General features: G+C 43.3%; 1 protein-coding gene across 1 annotated transcript in view; it reads left to right on the top strand.

Annotated features, from left to right (window-relative positions):
* OPA1 (OPA1 mitochondrial dynamin like GTPase) overlaps window positions 1–16,273 on the top strand; it is a 99,463-nt gene that overhangs the window by 14,852 nt on the left and 68,338 nt on the right. Inside the window, 3 exon segments of the mRNA XM_056565396.1 lie at window positions 2,486–2,554; window positions 3,514–3,582; window positions 4,553–4,660. Coding sequence (XP_056421371.1) covers window positions 2,486–2,554; window positions 3,514–3,582; window positions 4,553–4,660 — 246 coding nt within the window.

The raw sequence follows: 16,273 nt of genomic DNA, 5'->3' as shown, positions 1-16,273 counted from the left end.
TGTGAGAATTTTGTATGTTTCATTGAAAACACATTTTGGGGATATATGTCCGAGATGTAATTATAATTCCAAAATATATAAAAATTTATTGTATAAAGCTTAAACAGATCTTGTACAACAGATCTAGGCTTTTACACATGCTTCAGTAAGTATCACTGTAGTAAACACAACATCTGCATTACCACCCATTCACCGAAGATACCCCTCTGTAGAATATGGCTTCTCTACCCCCATTGATCTAGTGTTATCACTGGTGGGAGCTACATTTCCCCTGAGACCTCCTCCTCCCTTAGCCTCTAACATATTACATTGGAGTATGTATATGTGTAAAATATATATATATAATATATATGCACTGTATAAACCATATTTCCTAACAGTGTTCTCTTATTTTCTTTTGTTTTTGTTTTGTAATTCACAAATTTTTAAAATTTGACATCTGTACTGTTTATAAAAATGCATTGTGTTTTAGGATGAACCACATTTGTATAATATGTATGGCCAGCAGTGTTTTGAGTTACCATCAATGTTATTCCCATGTTTTTGTCATTTATATTCACTTTAGTGATGTTCCTTGCTGTTTGGAGTTTTTCAGGAAGCAATAATGATAGAGGTTATTGCGCAAAAACATTTATCACCTGTCAACAGCTGGAACCCCCTACTGATCATTAGAATTGGGTTCTGAGTTTCCCACTCCGTTTTACTCCCCATCTTGGATCCTTAGCCTTAGGGGGGTCCTTAGCCTTAGGGATGGGATAGGTAATAAATATTTCTTACTGGATAAATAAAATGACATGCCGTATAATAAAGATAAATATATTATGGCAATTTTATTCTTATATCATCATAGCTTTATTTATAAAAAATGTTTTAAAGTTTTTACTTACATTATGAGTAGAGATGAGCGAACTTACAGTAAATTCGATTCGTCACGAACTTCTCGGCTCGGCAGATGACTTATCCTGCATAAATTAGTTCAGCTTTCAGGTGCTTCCGTGGGCTGGAAAAGGTGGATACAGTCCTAGGAAAGAGTCTGAGAAGTTTGTGGCTAATCGAAATGACTGTAAGTTCGCTCATCTCTAATTATGAGCCAACTGATGGTAGTAGTCAACTGCAACCAATGCCAGAAAAGGCTGCAGAAATAAATACATTATCCACCATGATCCCTTCCAATCTTACTACCATACCTATTATCATCAGTCCCACTAGTTCTATGCTCGACCACTGCTTCCAGCTCCACCACTTCTCCAACACACTCCAAAGGCTGACCGTGACACAACTCCTCCTTGTGGCTAATGCTATCCGTCTGCTTAGCACTGGCGGGGAAGGGGGGGGGGGGCAGACCATTTAGGACAGACATTTACACCATGCCATGTAACTGTAGACTATAAGCAAACCACTGATGCATGTCTCAATGTCATATCGCCAGATACATCGAATCAGTCAACCTGTCCACCACTATCCCTCAAAATCACACAACCCCTGGGAGACATTGAGAACTTTGCTTGCTGGCTGAGCTGCTCTACTAAAAGCAGGCACCTGGCTGCTGCGGCTACCTGTACTGGTACTGAACTGCCACCAGCATTTTTACTTGCAGAGGTTATTTTAATGTTTTTGGGCTAATTACTTACTATTGAACTTTCACTCTCAACACTTTTAACTGCATAGTTATGTTCAATCCAGGTACAAATACTTTGATTAAACCCTGAAAATACATGTAACTGAGCCTAAGATGGCTATTCCACGTTCACAAGGCTTTTAATACATATCTATGCTGAAATACAGGTAAGCCCACTGCTTTGTTTAGTTTGCTAGGTATTTGTTATGTGACAGCGTTTATGGGCTTGTTCACTTCTGACTGGGATTTGCAGTGCACCAACTGGACACAGCACTGCAAGTAACAGGAGGTCACTGTCTAACATCAGCCCATTGTTTAATGCTTTACTCGGCTTGCTTTGGAATTCTATAGGAATTGTGAAGGGTTCCTGGGATCAGTAGTCATTGTGCGCTCTCTCTAAGCTTTCTCTTTCAAAAATGGCATTCCTATTGCAGTGCATGGGGCTTTATAAGTCTTTTCAAACCACCTTTATGATGTGTCCTATTGGCCTGGGAGCTGTATGACACATAAATGCAAGCACTGATTGGATTACCTGGGGTTATGTGATATTTATGATGGTTTCAAGGTATGCTGGGCTACCTTTATGTCGTTTTGCTGTCCCAGTACTTCCTCCTTTCCTTTAGGTGGCAAAAATCCTTGTGTTCCTGCGTCCTTTCTTCTATTATTATTGCCAGCAGAACCTGGCAATGTTTGAAAGTGCGGCGAGCTGCTGTCACCCTAAAGTTTGGACCAGGTTCCCCGGGCTTCGCTCGCTCTTCTCTAATATAATTTTAAAGAATTTTTAGCTTATTTTGCTGTGTGCTTCCAGTACTACTAGAAGCAGCAGTTGTTTTTGGATTATTTTAACCTTTGTCTTCTTATTTGCAGATAAACTCATTAAAGCTCTTCCGGATTCTGAGGCACTGGCTAAGCTTTTGCCAGACTTTAAGAAGATGGGTGAGAGCTTTAGCTTTTAAAACAAATTACTGTCATCAGGTGGGCAACATTTTGTGATAAGTTTGGGAGCAATAGCTCAAAATGGAGGCTGTATTTTACCCGGTGGGCATTTTCCATAATGCCTTGCCATCAGTCCTTCTTAATTGGCAGCTAGTCATGAGAAACTGTTGTAGTGGTGAGTGATAGTCTGACAGTGATGACTCGTGGATCAGTCATAGCCATTATACAAAAAGGAAATCCAGCATATTTGTTGGGTTAGAGATAGCAGAAAGAGCATATTAGACCGAGTTAGTATAAGAGCATACAGATAGATAGAAACAGAGATTAGAGTCATTGTGGTACCTGGGAAAGAGATGATGGTGAAGGCAGTTTGGTGTTCTAGTCATCACAATTATTCGGATGACACGTGCCACCTACCTAAGCATTGTGGCATACCAAGTACACTCCTTTTGTGGCAATAGTATTCCACAATATTAACATATTCTAATGGCAGTGGCCTCTTTCAGCAGACAAATGTATGCTGTGTTGAGGAATGGTTTGAGGAATGTGACAGAGTTCATGAATATGTGGCCTCCAAAATACCAGATCTGTCTGATCAAGCATCTGTGGCATTTGCTGGAAACAAAAACTTGGATCAATGAGAGCCCCTACCTCACAACTTACAGGATCTGCTGCGAACATCTCAGTTCCAGATACCCCTGGACATTTTCGCAGGTCTTGCAGTGTCCTTGCTTCGCAGGGTTGGAGCTGTTTTGGTGGCATGACCAACATGTGTCGTGGCTTATCAATGTATAGTAGTGAGTTGTATATAATCCTAAATAATTTCTTTCATTGGCGGTTTTGAATTGTTTTTGTGTAGAGATTTATTTAAGAAATGTTCCATTATTTTGGCTTATGCTTCCCATACTACTAATTGCAGCAAGTTTGGGTCATTTTAACCATTGTTGTCTCATTTGCAGATGAACTCATTAAAGCTCTTCCGGATTCTGAGGCACTTGCTAAGCTTTTGCCAGACTTTAAGAAGATGGGTGAGAGCTTTAGCTTTTAAAACAAATTACTGTCATCAGGTGGGCAACATCTTGTGATAAGTTTGGGAGCAATAGCTCAAAATGGAGGCTGTATTTTACCCGGTGGGCATTTTCCATAATGCCTTGCCATCAGTCCTTCTTAATTGGCAGCTAGTCATGAGAAACTGTTGTAGGGGTGAGTGATAGTCTGACAATGATGACTCGTGGATCAGTCATAGCCATTATACAAAAAGGAAATCCAGCATATTTGTTAGGTTAGAGATAGCAGAAAGAGCATATTAGACTGAGTTAGTATAAGAGCATACAGATAGATAAAAACAGATTACAGTAATTGTGGTACCTAGGAAAGAGATGATACCAAAGAGATGATGGTGAAGGCAGTTTGGTGTTCTAGTCATCACAATTATTCGGATGACACGTTCCACCTACCTAAGCATTGTGGCATACCAAGTACACTCCTTTTGTGGCAATAGTATTCAACAATATTAACATATTCTAATGGCAGTGGCCTCTTTCAGCAGACAAATGTATGCTGTGTTCAGTAATGGTTTGAGGAATGTGACAGAGTTCATGAATATGTGGCCTCCAAAATACCAGATCTGTCTGATCAAGCATCTGTGGCATTTGCAGGAATCAAAAACTTGGATCAATGAGAGCCCCTACCTCACAACTTACAGGTTCTGCTGCGAACACCTCAGTGCCAGATATACTAGACATCTTCGCAGGTCTTGCAGTGTCCTTGCTTCTCAGGGTTGGAGCTGTTTTGGTGGCATGACCAACATGTGTCATGGCTTATCAATGTATAGTAGTGAGTTGTATAAAATCCTAAATAATTTCTTTCATTGGCGGTTTTGAATTGTTTTTGTGTAGAGATTAATTTAAGAAATTTTCCATTATTTTGGCTTATGCTTCCCGTACTACTAATTGCAGCAATTTTGGGTCATTTTAACCATTGTTGTCTCATTTGCAGATGAACTCAGTAAAGCTCTTCTGAATTCCGAGGAGCTGACTAAGCTTACGCCGGACTTTCAAAAGCTAGGAGAAAGCTTTAGCTCATTAATAGGATGGCTGTCATCAGGTGGGCAAGATGTGTAAGCATATCTAGGACTTGGCCTGCAAAAATTCTATTTCGCAATGAATGTGTGTCTTATTGAAAACACATTTGGGGACATATGTCAATATATTTGAGATGTCATTTGTATGACACTTTACATTAATTAACAAAAAAAATTCAATTGCTAAGGAATGCATATGTAGTTTCCAGTGGGCATAAACATGCCCTTCCTTCCTAATCCTTGTTGGGGAGGAAAATAAACAAAGGAGGAAGCTTTTGACTTCTTATCCCGTCCTCATATATTGTTGTCATGACCTCCTATCCCGACCTCCTATCCCGACCTCCTATCCCGACCTCCTATCTCCACCTCCTATCCCGTCCTCCTATCTCCACCTCATATCCGGTCCTCATATCCCGACGTCCTAACTCGACCTCCTATCCCGACCATCCCGTCCTCCTATCTTGACCTTCTATCTCGACCTCCCATCTTGACCTCCCATCCTGTCCTTATATCCCGACCTGTAATATGTGTACCAGGTATTGAAATATCTCCAGCCGTACGGAAGTTATGTGGGAACATACATTTCCCATTGATTTGCATGGGACTTTAAACAAAACCCTAACCCTCACAAATGGGGGTAGTTAAGGGTTAAATTAACTATCCTATATTTTAAGTGGACATATAAGTAACATGTGACCAAGTATTATCGAAATATCTCCAGCCGTTTGTAAGTTATGCAGTAACATATATTTCCCATAGACTTGTATAGGACTTTAAACATAAACTCTGCCCCTGGCAAATGGGGGTGAGTAAGGGTTAAATCACCTAGCCTATGTTTATTGTTGACATATAAGTAACATGTGTGCCAAGTTTCAAGTTAATATCTTTAGCCGTTTGGAAGTTTCTGTGGAACATACACATACATACATACACACACACGTTGTTTTATATATATAGATACACACAAATTGTTCATACCTGTAATTTTGATTTCCTTGAGTCCTAAGGCAGCACACACACACATGGGATATTTCATCCCCCAGACTCCACCCTGGGACTGTCCACCTAGCAAGATAATCAAGAAATTAGCATAGTTAATTGCTGACCTGATAAGAACCATCTCCTACAGATCACACGTGTATTAAAATAGAGACGTATTACAGAAAAAAACTAGTATTGGGAGGGTATTTGTGTGCTGCCTTAGGACTCACAGAAATCAAAATTACAGGTAAGAAATATTTTGTTTTTCCTATTCGTCTTAAGGCAGCGCACACAGTTGGGATCTAAAATAAGAAACCATAGGGAGGGTAAATCTTAAAAAGGACAATAGCATTAAAGGCTGAATTCTAAGCCTATACTCAAGACATAGAGTTTCACAGGATAACAGTGTGGACCAGGAGGCTGCATTACAGACTCAAAAATTGGACCCTCTTTGCCAGTCAGGAGGAAGTTGAACTTGCAGAACAATCTGAAGAATCTGGAAAAAGAAAAATTCCCTTTTCGCTCAAATTTAAGAGATGGAAGAACACTAACTCCATCTATGAACTTCAACCTCTTCTGGTCAGGGAGGACAAAAAGTTTGCTGATCTCAGCTACTCAACGCTTTGTTTAGGACTAGACAAGAGCCTCCTAACATCCAATGTTCAGTACAGGGTCAAGTCCTAGAACTTCACCCTCTGGCAGCAGCCTGGGATATATGAAGGAAGGCGACCATTTCTTCTATCCTTCTGGTAGATCCTTTTCAGAACAAGAGGAATTCTAAGGAGAAATCAAATACAATTTTCTCATCACTTTATGGAATCTTCCAAACATGGTGACTTCACATTCTGTAGTCATTGTATGACAGATGGTTCTTCAAGAGCGAAATATACTTCTTAATGGAGGCTTACAGACTCAAAGTGTAGCTGAATTTCCTAAGCAAGGGATCAACCATGAAGGGATTTTTGGGGTATTAAATTTAATCAAATGAAGTATGTTGCAAAGACAATAGGAATCTTGTCTACAGCAAATCTTGGTGCAGAGGAAGCTTACAGAAATTCTCTCTCAAATACACAATGGTTTGAAAAACCAGACTCTGAAAGCCAGACAGGATGATCATCACAATGGATTCAGTGGAGATCTTCTGAATGGAGATCTTCTGAAGAACATTGATGGAAAACAATTTCACTAACAGAGAACACCTCGCCCTGGTTGATCGGCATCCTGCGGAGGTGCAACCTCTCCAATACTGTTAAACTCAGAGGCACCATACTATTTCCGGATTTTCTAGATTCTAAAAATCTACTAGACATAAGAGGTATAAGTCACACTTTGATGGTATTGTCTCAAAAGATCTTCCAATATGTAGCTTTAAAGGGGTATTCCAGGATTTTCTTTTATTTGACTATGCTACAGGGGCTGTAAAGTTAGTGTAGTTCATAATATAGTGTCTGTACCTGTGTGTGACGGTTTTCTCACAATTCTTCTGTGATTGTCACCCCACTATTTATTTTTAACAGCATACAAAATGACTGTTGTCTCGGATTTTTCCCAGCTTGCAATGCGGCCGAAACCTGACTCACTAGTCAGCTGATGACAGGGAGCCTGTCTGCTTCAATGGGTGGAGGGATCAATCTGCAACTAATGCAACAGCTGTAGGCACCCTGATTTGAAAACCACAGGTCTTTTGTTTCAATGGGTGGGGTGGCTGATGTGTGGGAGGGAGGAAAATGGAATTGTGGGATTTGTAGTAAAAAAAAAAAAAAGTCAGTCAGGAAATACAAGTTCACAAACAGCTAGCCACAGTGTTATGGTGATCTCACAACATAGCCATTTAGCCACAATACAAGCACAGATCCTTCCTAAGCATGTCCATTACGGTCTGCCAGATACATACTAAAATCACCTTATGGTGGATAACCCCTTTAAGATTCTAGGATAAACTTTGCTGAATCATAATATACTTGTAGCATGGACTGTTTTTTTGTTTCTTGTATGGATTAGGACTTAATTTCTTTGATCCGGTCAAACTGCTACAAAGTCTGCCACATCTTCAGTGATGAAAGTATACCATTTTAGGGATGAAGATAGCCTGCTGAATATTACCACCTTTCTACATGCCAGAAGGAAAACTGACAACTGGACCTGAGGACCCCTTGCTGGAGATCTCTGAAGTGGCTCTTTGTCTAAAACACAATCTATGTAGCTGAAGGGAGATGGTGAAAGTCTCTTTAATAGAATAGATACTCAATCCGCAATCTTCAAATGATAGACCTGGAAGCCGATGGTTGGGATTATTCTGGTGGTAACCCCCTTTGGATAGATCATAAGATGTCTCAGGGCCGGAGTACGCCTTTAATACAGTCTATATGACTAACTACAGTGAGCAATATGTTGTATTCACAAGCAATATGGACTATGCAGACTATGGCTGACAACATGGAGCAAAGCTAGTATACACGAGCACTACAGGCTCTATGCAATCTGACTGACAACAGGGAGCAATAGCTTGTATTACTAAGCACAACAGACTTCATGCATATATTGCTACCGAAGAGCAATAGCTTATATACAGGCATTACATGCTTTATGTACAAGTACTAATTGATATATCCAGACTAAATGTCTGACAGAGTAATGCTTATATTTACAAGCACTAAAGGGCTTTATACAGACTATATGGCTGACAACAAAGAGCAACAGCTTGTATCCACAAGCATAACAGACTTTATACAGACTATATCAGTGTCTCTCAACCAGGGCGCCCCCAGATGCCGCAAAACCACAACTCCCAGGAGAGAAAGGCCGTCCCGACACGCCGGGAGCCACAGTCCAGCAACACCTGGAGGCCCCCGGACTATATGGCTTACAACAGAGAGCAACAGCTTGTATCCACAAGCATTACATACTATATACAGACTATATGGCTACCAACAGAGAACAATAGCTTAAATTCACAAGAACTGCATGCTAATGCAGACTATGGCTATTACTAAGAGTAGAGGGGAGTTTTCTTTGTGGGTTTTAATTCCCTACAGTAGTTTTTTTTCCCATGGTATTTACTAAGGTTTCCCTACATTTTGCACTTTTCCCTACATTTTGCTTTTTTTTTTTCAAATTTTTTTTTTATTTTTTACCCCTGCTCTGATCTGATTTTCCTCAGCTCAAATCCACTACATTTTCCGTGGAAACCTTAGTAAATATGTTGGGTTTTTGTGAAAATGTGGTGGACACGCCCACTTTTCCAAGCGACCACGCCCCTTTTTTGGGTTTTCTCATAAAAATGGAGTTAGTCAGGTTTTTTTTTTTTTTTTCAATTCTGGCGCAGACAGAAATTCTGGTGCAATGCACCCGAATCTGTCGCCCAACCCGACAATACATGTCGGGTTTACAATAGTAAATCAGGGACTATATGGCTGACAACAGAGAGCAATAGCTTGTATCCACAAGCATTACAGGCTATATGCAGACTTAATGATGGACAATAGAGAACAATAGCTTGTATCCACAAGCATTACAGGCCTTATGCAGTCTAAATGGTTGACAACAGAGAGCAATAGCTTGTATCCACAAGCATTACAGGCCTTATGCAGTCTAAATGGCTGACAACAGAGAGCAATAGCTTGTATCCACAAGCATTACAGGCCTTATGCAGTCTAAATGGCTGACAACAGAGAGCAATAGCTTGTATCCACAAGCATTACAGGCTATATACAGCCTATATGGCTGACAACAGAGAGCAATAGCTTGTATCCACAAGCATTACAGGCTATATACAGCCTATATGGCTGACAACAGAGAGCAATAGCTTGTATCCACAAGCATTCCAGGCTATATACAGCCTATATGGCTGACAACAGAGAGCAATAGCTTGTATCCACAAGCATTACAGGCCTTTTTCAGACTATATGATGGACAATAGGGAGTTATAGCTTGCATTCACAAGTGTTACAGGCCTTATGCAGTCTAAATGGCTGACAACAGAGAGCAATAGCTTGTATCCACAAGCATTACAGGCCTTATGCAGTCTATATTGATGACAACAGAGAGCAATAGCATGTACCTACAAGCATTACAGGCTATATGCAGACTTTATGATGGACAATAGAGAACAATAGCTTGTATCCACAAGCATTACAGGCCTTATGCAGTCTAAATGGCTGACAACAGAGAGCAATAGCTTGTATCCACAAGCATTACAGGCCTTATGCAGTCTATATGATGACAACAGAGAACAATAGCATGTACCTACAAGCATTACAGGCTATATGCAGACTATATGATGGACAATAGAGAGCAATAGCTTGAATTCACAAGCATTACAGGCTATATACAGCCTATATGGCTGACAACAGAGAGCAATAGCTTGTATCCACAAGCGTTACAGGCCTTATGCAGTCTAAATGGCTGACAACAGTATAGATAATACAGGATCCTTATCTGTATTTCTGAAGCAACGTCACTGCGTATGTTTTACCTACCCAGAATGCAGTGCAAAAAATGGTCGCCAGGATTCTAATGCTGGATTTGAGCAACAGCAAGATAGACAGTATATATAACATATGGTATAGACACAATGTATAACATATTGTACATGTCAGGTAAAGTAATACAGCGGCTATAGTCAGAATTCTAGTCAGAGAAGTCTGCCAAGGGTTAAAAACCTCTCTGCTGTCAGGACCGCACGGCATGTGATGTACTTGATAATGCAATTTTATTTACATATCATTAGTATATATAATGCCAGGGAACCCCCCCTCCTCCCCTCAAAGCACAAACCATAACCATAAGTGTGTGACATATTTGGAGATGGATATCATGGCGATTTCCAGTCTTCACCAGGCCCCGCACTATACTGTAATAACAGGCATGAGGTGCACTCACTCTTCACCAGGCCCCGCACTGGATATACTGTAATAACAGGCATGAGGTGCACTCACTCTTCACCAGGCCCCGCACTGGATATACTGTAATAACAGGCATGAGGTGCACTCACTCTTCACCAGGCCCCGCACTGGATATACTGTAATAACAGGCATCAGGTGCACTCACTCTTCACCAGGCCCCGCACTGGATATACTGTAATAACAGGCATGAGGTGCACTCACTCTTCACCAGGCCCCGCACTGGATATACTGTAATAACAGGCATCAGGTGCACTCACTCTTCACCAGGCCCCGCACTGGATATACTGTAATAACAGGCATCAGGTGCACTCACTCTTCACCAGGCCCCGCACTGGATATACTGTAATAACAGGCATCAGGTGCACTCACTCTTCACCAGGCCCCGCACTGGATATACTGTAATAACAGGCATCAGGTGCACTCACTCTTCACCAGGCCCCGCACTGGATATACTGTAATAACAGGCATCAGGTGCACTCACTCTTCACCAGGCCCCGCACTGGATATACTGTAATAACAGGCATCAGGTGCACTCACTCTTCACCAGGCCCCGCACTGGATATACTGTAATAACAGGCATCAGGTGCACTCACTCTTCACCAGGCCCCGCACTGGATATACTGTAATAACAGGCATCAGGTGCACTCACTCTTCACCAGGCCCCGCACTGGATATACTGTAATAACAGGCATCAGGTGCACTCACTCTTCACCAGGCCCCGCACTGGATATACTGTAATAACAGGCATCAGGTGCACTCACTCTTCACCAGGCCCCGCACTGGATATACTGTAATAACAGGCATCAGGTGCACTCACTCTTCACCAGGCCCCGCACTGGATATACTGTAATAACAGGCATCAGGTGCACTCACTCTTCACCAGGCCCCGCACTGGATATACTGTAATAACAGGCATCAGGTGCACTCACTCTTCACCAGGCCCCTCACTGGATATACTGTAATAATAGGCTTCAGGTGCACTCACTCTTCACCAGGCCCCACACTGGATATACTGTAATAACAGGAATGAGGTGCACTCACTCTTCACCAGGCTCCTCACTGGATATACTGTAATAACAGGAATGAGGTGCACTCACTCTTCACCAGGCTCCGCACTGGATATACTGTAATAACAGGCTTCAGGTGCACTCACTCTTCACCAGGCCCCGCACTGGATATACTGTAATAACAGGCATGAGGTGCACTCACTCTTCACCAGGCCCCACACTGGATATATACTGTAATAACAGGCATCAGGTGCACTCACTCTTCACCAGGCTCCTCACTGGATATACTGTAATAACAGGAATGAGGTGCACTCACTCTTCACCAGGCTCCTCACTGGATATACTGTAATAACAGGAATGAGGTGCACTCACTCTTCACCAGGCCCCTCACTGGATATACTGTAACAACAGGAATGAGGTGCACTCACTCTTCACCAGGCTCCGCACTGGATATACTGTAATAATAGGCTTCAGGTGCACTCACTCTTCACCAGGCCCCGCACTGGATATACTGTAATAACAGGAATGAGGTGCACTCACTCTTCACCAGGCCCCTCACTGGATATACTGTAATAACAGGAATGAGGTGCACTTACTCTTCACCAGGCCCCTCACTGGATATACTGTAATAACAGGAATGAGGTGCACTCACTCTTCACCAGGCTCCTCACTGGATATACTGTAATAACAGGAATGAGGTGCACTCACTCTTCACCAGGCCCCGCACTGGATATACTGTAATAACAGGAATGAGGTGCACTCACTCTTCACCAGGCTCCGCACTGGATATACTGTAATAACAGGCTTCAGGTGCACTCACTCTTCACCAGGCCCCGCACTGGATATACTGTAATAACAGGCATGAGGTGCACTCACTCTTCACCAGGCCCCACACTGGATATACTGTAATAACAGGAATGAGGTGCACTCACTCTTCACCAGGCCCCGCACTGGATATACTGTAATAACAGGAATGAGGTGCACTCTCTCTTCACCAGGCCCCTCACTGGATATACTGTAACAACAGGAATGAGGTGCACTCACTCTTCACCAGGCTCCGCACTGGATATACTGTAATAATAGGCTTCAGGTGCACTCACTCTTCACCAGGCTCCGCACTGGATATACTGTAATAATAGGCTTCAGGTGCACTCACTCTTCACCAGGCCCCACACTGGATATACTGTAATAACAGGCATAAGGTGCACTCACTCTTCACCAGGCCCCGCACTGATAATACTGTAATAACAGGCACTGCACTGGATATACTGTATACAGGTGCCATATACTGGTTATTCTTACGGAACCAGTATGAGTCGGCCAGGACCCCGCGCTGGCTTATAACTCATAAGAGGACACTGGCACAGGTATTACCAGGACCCCGCACTGGTAAGGCATGAAGCTCAGAACATACTCTGAAACCAGGTCACGGACAGGAACCCCGCACTGGCACTTGTAATATTGCCGCCAGGACCCCGCAAGGCCGATCAAAAGATCCGTAAGTCTAAAAACATCCAAAACAAAAGGAAAAGCAAAGGGAGACAGGAGCAGGTGGAACATCTCCTACTGGTGGAATGAGGACAAAATTAAATACGTGTGATAAGAGATGGTTCTTATCAGATCAGCAATTAACTATGCTAATTTCTTGATTATTTTGCTTGGTGGACGGTCCTAGGGTGGAGTTTGGGGGATGAAATATCCCATCTGTGTGTGCTGCCTTAGGACGAATAGGATATATATGTGTGTGTATGTTGTTAGTGTTTGGCTAAGTTTCTACACAGGTTTTTTATTTTTCTGGTGCCTTTCTTCTTTTTTTTTTTTTTTTTAAACTGCCACTGCAGTTTTTGAGCCAAAGCCAGAAGAGTATACAAAATGAATGGGAAATATAAATGAAGGACTTATACTTCTTTTTCCTACTGGATCCACTTCTGACTTTGGCTCAAAAACTGCAGTGGCCGTTTTCTTAAACTCCAGAAAAAAAACTTTAGAAACCTGGCCTTTTTGAGAAATGTCCATGTGTCTGTAAAGTGTAACTATGATTTAAAAAAAAAAACAAACTAAAAAACTTGATCCGTGGGAGTCTGGGTGTTAGGACCCCCATGGATCACTAGAATGACTCGGGAGAAGTGTGGGCTAAATGCTTATTTTCCTCGGTTTGCTCCTCCCTGGCTCCCTGACTGTGTCTCCTGCAGTGAGTCAGAAGGACAAGGTGGTTGTTGTTTTTTATTTATTTTTTTTATCCTAGTTAAGCTTTAAGTCCTGTTGCAGCAAGGAAGTAGCCCAGTTGTGCTCTGCTATTGTATACGTTCCCCTGACAGCCCATGTCATGTGGTAAACATTGGTGTGTGAGTGGTAATGTGAATGTTGACTCAAGACAACCCCTCTGAAAGTAAAACTGGCTGCTGTTGATCTAATGTTATCACGGGGGGGTCATACATATTCCTTGAAGCCTCCTCCCTAAATCTGTAACATGTTGCATGGGTAAGATGTGGATAAATATCCTGTATAACCCATATTCCTGATTAGAGATGAGTGAATCAATTCAGCACAGTAAGGCTTCTGTGGTTGGTGGAATAAAGTAAAAAATACCCCTCAAAAAATATCTCTCATCCTAAAAAATACTAATGAATTTTAATCCAAATGATATTAAAGCATATATTACGTAAACAATCACATGATCGGCAATTTTAATATATTAAATGTAATAGGTAAAACCAAGGAAGGAAACTCGAGTAGATATGTATAACAGGGTACCTGTGTCAGACCCTCTCGCCTTCACTACACATGTGACCCTGGATTGTTATTGCAAAATAGCACTTCACTTTCACACTTACTAACACTCGGCTTTTGTAATGGGCATTAAGGGAGCACCTCACAAACCAGTCCACAAATCCCACTGTTGGCACCAAGCATACATGGGTGCAAATTCAAGTTGCTCTATCTCTCCTTACTTAGTTTTGCTCTCATCTTCAATGCAGGTTGCCAAGACCCCCAATTTCTAAACTGCCATTGTTATGCATTGTCAATACACAGTTGCTGTATATCAGCAGTATTCTAGCTGCCTGCACTTTCCGCTCCCTGTTTCTGGTTCTCTCTGAGTTACTGATGACATACCCGGTGCAAAAGACAAAGAGCATATGGCATTGGGTAAACCTATTTAGGAAGAGAAAGCAGCAGGAGCCTGCTACTACCTGTACTCAACAGAATGGCACATCTACGCCTAAAATGTGTTCTCGGCTGTGGGGGGGGGGGGGGGGGGGGAGGAGAGTAATAGGGGTGAAATATGGTGATGCAAGGATATTTTTTTTTAACCCCTTAAGGACGCAGGACGTACTCAAACGGCCCCTTTTCCAAATCCTTAAGGACTCAGGACGTTTGAGTACGTCCTGTCAAATCCCGGCCCACCGCCGCTAGCTGGAGGGGAGCCGGTGCCCGATGCCTGCTGAAATCGTTCAGCAGGCATCGGAGCATATCGCCCAGGGGGGTCATGATGACCCTCCACGTCGGCGATGGCCGCAGATCGCTGGACAATTCAGTCCAGCGATCTGCGGCAGATTCCGGGTCAATCGGGTCTCCAGTGACCCGGCGACCCGGAATTACAGGCTGTTCGGGGCCGTCTCCGACGGCCCCGAACAGCCAGAGCCTGCAGGGGTGAGGTGGCACTGGTGCCACCTCACGATCGCCCTGATTCGTCGGCCGGTTTCCCGGCTGACCAATCAGGGCGCCTGCTGCGGGTGTCACTCCTGCAACCCGCTCCGCACCTCTTCCGGAGGACGTGAGCGGGTGCGGGACGTGCACCCCGGGAGCTGGGGACCCCGATCCCCGGCGTCAATGTTGGGATCGGGGCCCAGGAGCAGCGGCGGCGGCGACGACGAGGGACTGATGTCATGCGGCTGGATCGTTGGAGGTGAGTGACAGCCTCCTGCTGTTGCTTAGCAACAGCTCCCAGCATGCAAAAAGGGCATGCTGGGAGCTGTAGATTTGCAACAGCAGGTGGCAGACCACCACAACTCCCAGCATGCCCTTATGGGCATGCTGGGACTTATAGTTTTGCAACAGCTGGAGGCACATTTTTGCTATGGAAAAGTGTACCTTCAGCTGTTGTGTAACTACAACTCCCAGCTTGCACAAACAGCTAAAGTGCATGCTGTGAGTTGTAGTAGTGCATCTGCTGGTTGCATAACTACAACTCCCAGCATGCCCGTTGGCTGTCGGTGACTGCTGGGAGTTGTAGTTTTGCAACAGCTGAAGGCACACTGAGTTATGTAGCAAACCAGTGTGTCTCCAGCTGTTGCATAACTACAATCCCCAGCATCCCCAGCCAAAGTAGTATGCCTCCAGCTGTTGCATAACTACAAGACCCAGCATGCCCTTTCGCTGTCCGTACATGCTGGGGGTTGTAGCTTTTGCAACAGCTGAAGGCACACTGGTTGCAAAACACTGAGTTTGTTACCAAACTCGGTGTTTCACAACCAGTGTGCCTCCAGCTGTTGCAAAACTACAACTCCCAGCATGCACTGATAGACCGTACATGCTGGGAGTTGTAGTTTTGCAACAGCTGGATGTTTCACCCCCCCCCAATGTGAATGTACAGGGTACACTCACATGGGCGGAGGATTACAGTAAGTATCCGGCTGCAAGTTTGAGCTGCGGCAAATTTTCTGCCGCAGCTCAAATTGCCAGCGAGAAACTACTGTGAACCCCCCGCCCATGCGACTGTACCCTAAAAACACTACACTACACT

The sequence above is a fragment of the Hyla sarda genome, chromosome 3 (assembly GCF_029499605.1).
Source record: "Hyla sarda isolate aHylSar1 chromosome 3, aHylSar1.hap1, whole genome shotgun sequence".
Taxonomy (NCBI): Eukaryota; Metazoa; Chordata; class Amphibia; order Anura; family Hylidae; genus Hyla; species Hyla sarda.
Note: the sequence above shows the minus strand (reverse complement) of the source record. Positions and strands in the feature narration are given on the sequence as shown.